Source organism: Crocuta crocuta, unplaced genomic scaffold (assembly GCF_008692635.1).
Source record: "Crocuta crocuta isolate KB4526 unplaced genomic scaffold, BGI_CrCroc_1.0 scaffold224, whole genome shotgun sequence".
Classification (NCBI taxonomy): Eukaryota; Metazoa; Chordata; class Mammalia; order Carnivora; family Hyaenidae; genus Crocuta; species Crocuta crocuta.
The window spans coordinates 1,061,343-1,063,182 of NW_027529545.1; the positions used below are offsets into that span (position 1 = coordinate 1,061,343).

General features: G+C 55.7%; 1 protein-coding gene across 1 annotated transcript in view; it reads left to right on the forward strand.

The window, feature by feature from the left end:
* HCCS (holocytochrome c synthase) overlaps positions 1-1,669 on the forward strand; it is a 9,785-nt gene extending 8,116 nt beyond the window's left edge. Inside the window, exons 5-6 of the mRNA XM_077761401.1 lie at positions 360-446; positions 986-1,669. Of these exons, the coding sequence (XP_077617527.1) occupies positions 360-446; positions 986-1,184 (286 nt within the window). The 3' untranslated portion in view covers positions 1,185-1,669. The remainder of the gene's footprint in view (positions 1-359; positions 447-985) is intronic.
* Positions 1,670-1,840: the final 171 nt, after the last annotated feature.

Here is a 1,840-nt window from a genome sequence, read left to right on the forward strand (position 1 = left end):
GCTGCTGTGTGTGAAAGAGAAGTGTCATGCCCAGCACTTGACATTTTCTTTTTCCTGAGAACATTTCCCTTTGCACCACATGGAAAGTCCATTTCCTGACTCCTGCAAAGAACGGCGCGGATATCTGGAATGAAGTGGAAGGCGGGGGGAGGAGGGGCAGACTTGACCCAGAAATAAAGAGCAATATTTTTAACGAATAGGGATATTTCTCTGAATTTTCTGTTTTCAAAGTTCTTGCACACTGTAAATGTGACATATAAAACTCGTACAGAGAAACGTGTGATGTTGAGAAATTGCAACATGACGTTTCTCAAAGGGAGAAACATTTTAACGGGCTTCTCTCGTTTGGGAATTTCTAGGGAGTGTCCTTGTGGTCCGTCGTTGGTCCGGTTCGGAGGTAAAGCGAAAGAGTACTCACCAAGGGCGAGAATTCGTTCCTGGATGGGGTGAGTGCCGGTGCACAAGCGCTCACTTACGCGCCCCGGGTCAGGACCGGCTTTCTCTTGGCCCTGAAGGCAAACAGCCTCGGGACTACGGCTGCGTCTTGCAAAACTCCGTGTTTCGCTGCAGATTGCTTGCTCTAGCCCCTGGCAGATCAGGGTTCTGGGGGTTGTCCCCTGCCTGATCCCCTGCCTGATCCTCGTAGCGCAGAGTAGCCTCGTCCTCCGTGATCTCGGATCTGGCCTCTCACTCCTTCCCGGGGCCTCTGTGCATCTGAGCACTCGGCGCCCCTCTCTGTTCCTGCAGCATAGACAGACTCCGCTCCCGCTTGGATCGCCGCTGTGCCTCCTGGGACCTGCCTGGCCCGGGTCTCTTTTCTGTTGACTGGACTGCTCTGCAGATGAGCGAGCTGTCACCTGACCCGGGCTGAGCTCGGCGCGGCCCCCCCGGCGCGGCACACCAACCTCCGAGGCTCTCCTCCCCTCTTGGGTGTTTGACCCTGAGAACGAGCGCTTCCACGCTCACGAGCATCTTTTCATTTCAGGTACGAGCTGCCTTTCGACAGGCACGACTGGATCATCAACCGCTGCGGGACTGAAGTCAGGTACATCATCGACTACTACGACGGTGGCGAAGTCAACCAGGACTACCAGTTCACCATCCTGGACGTCCGGCCTGCCTTGGACTCTCTGTCGGCCGTGTGGGACAGGATGAAGGTGGCGTGGTGGCGCTGGACCTCGTAACGCCGCTGCTTCGGCGATGGCGGCATACGGGCTCTTTCTTTCCTGAGCAATACATTAAACTCTTTTCCCCCAAACCGAATCGCTCTCGTGGTGTAATGGGAACGTCAGCTGGGTCGTGACACCGTATGCCTAGCCAGGGTCCCGTACACCGTCTTCTTTCGTTCTCACCTCGCAGATGGTTCTAGGTTTCCTTCCCACTCGGCCCCAGGGGGAGGCAGGCCCTTGGCATTTTTCCTTTTGCTGCAGTATTGCCCGTGCACTTAATCTAGAAAAGTGAACAACCTCTGGAAAGGAATTTTTCTTAAAATTTGAAGAGAGCCACTTGCTTCCTTACCGTTCCTCATGAAAACGTGAGACGGAGCCCTGTAGCCCAGGCGGTGCCGAGTTTTTATCTGGCCAGATATGTGAACTAACGCTCTTCCTTGTACTCAGGTGGTGCCGCGCCGGGAAGAGCGGCCAGCGCCCCGGCGTCCGCACGGTACGGCNTCTCGCATGTGCCAAGTGCCCGGCCCGCACTGGTATAGACGTTCTCACTTTTTAAATATGTGCATTTTGATCCCTGCCATCCTGGTACGGAACGCGGCTCCCCAAGCAGGTCTCGTCCATGACACCTGACAGGTCCTCCCCGCCCCCAGTCCCATTTCCGCTCCTGCCTG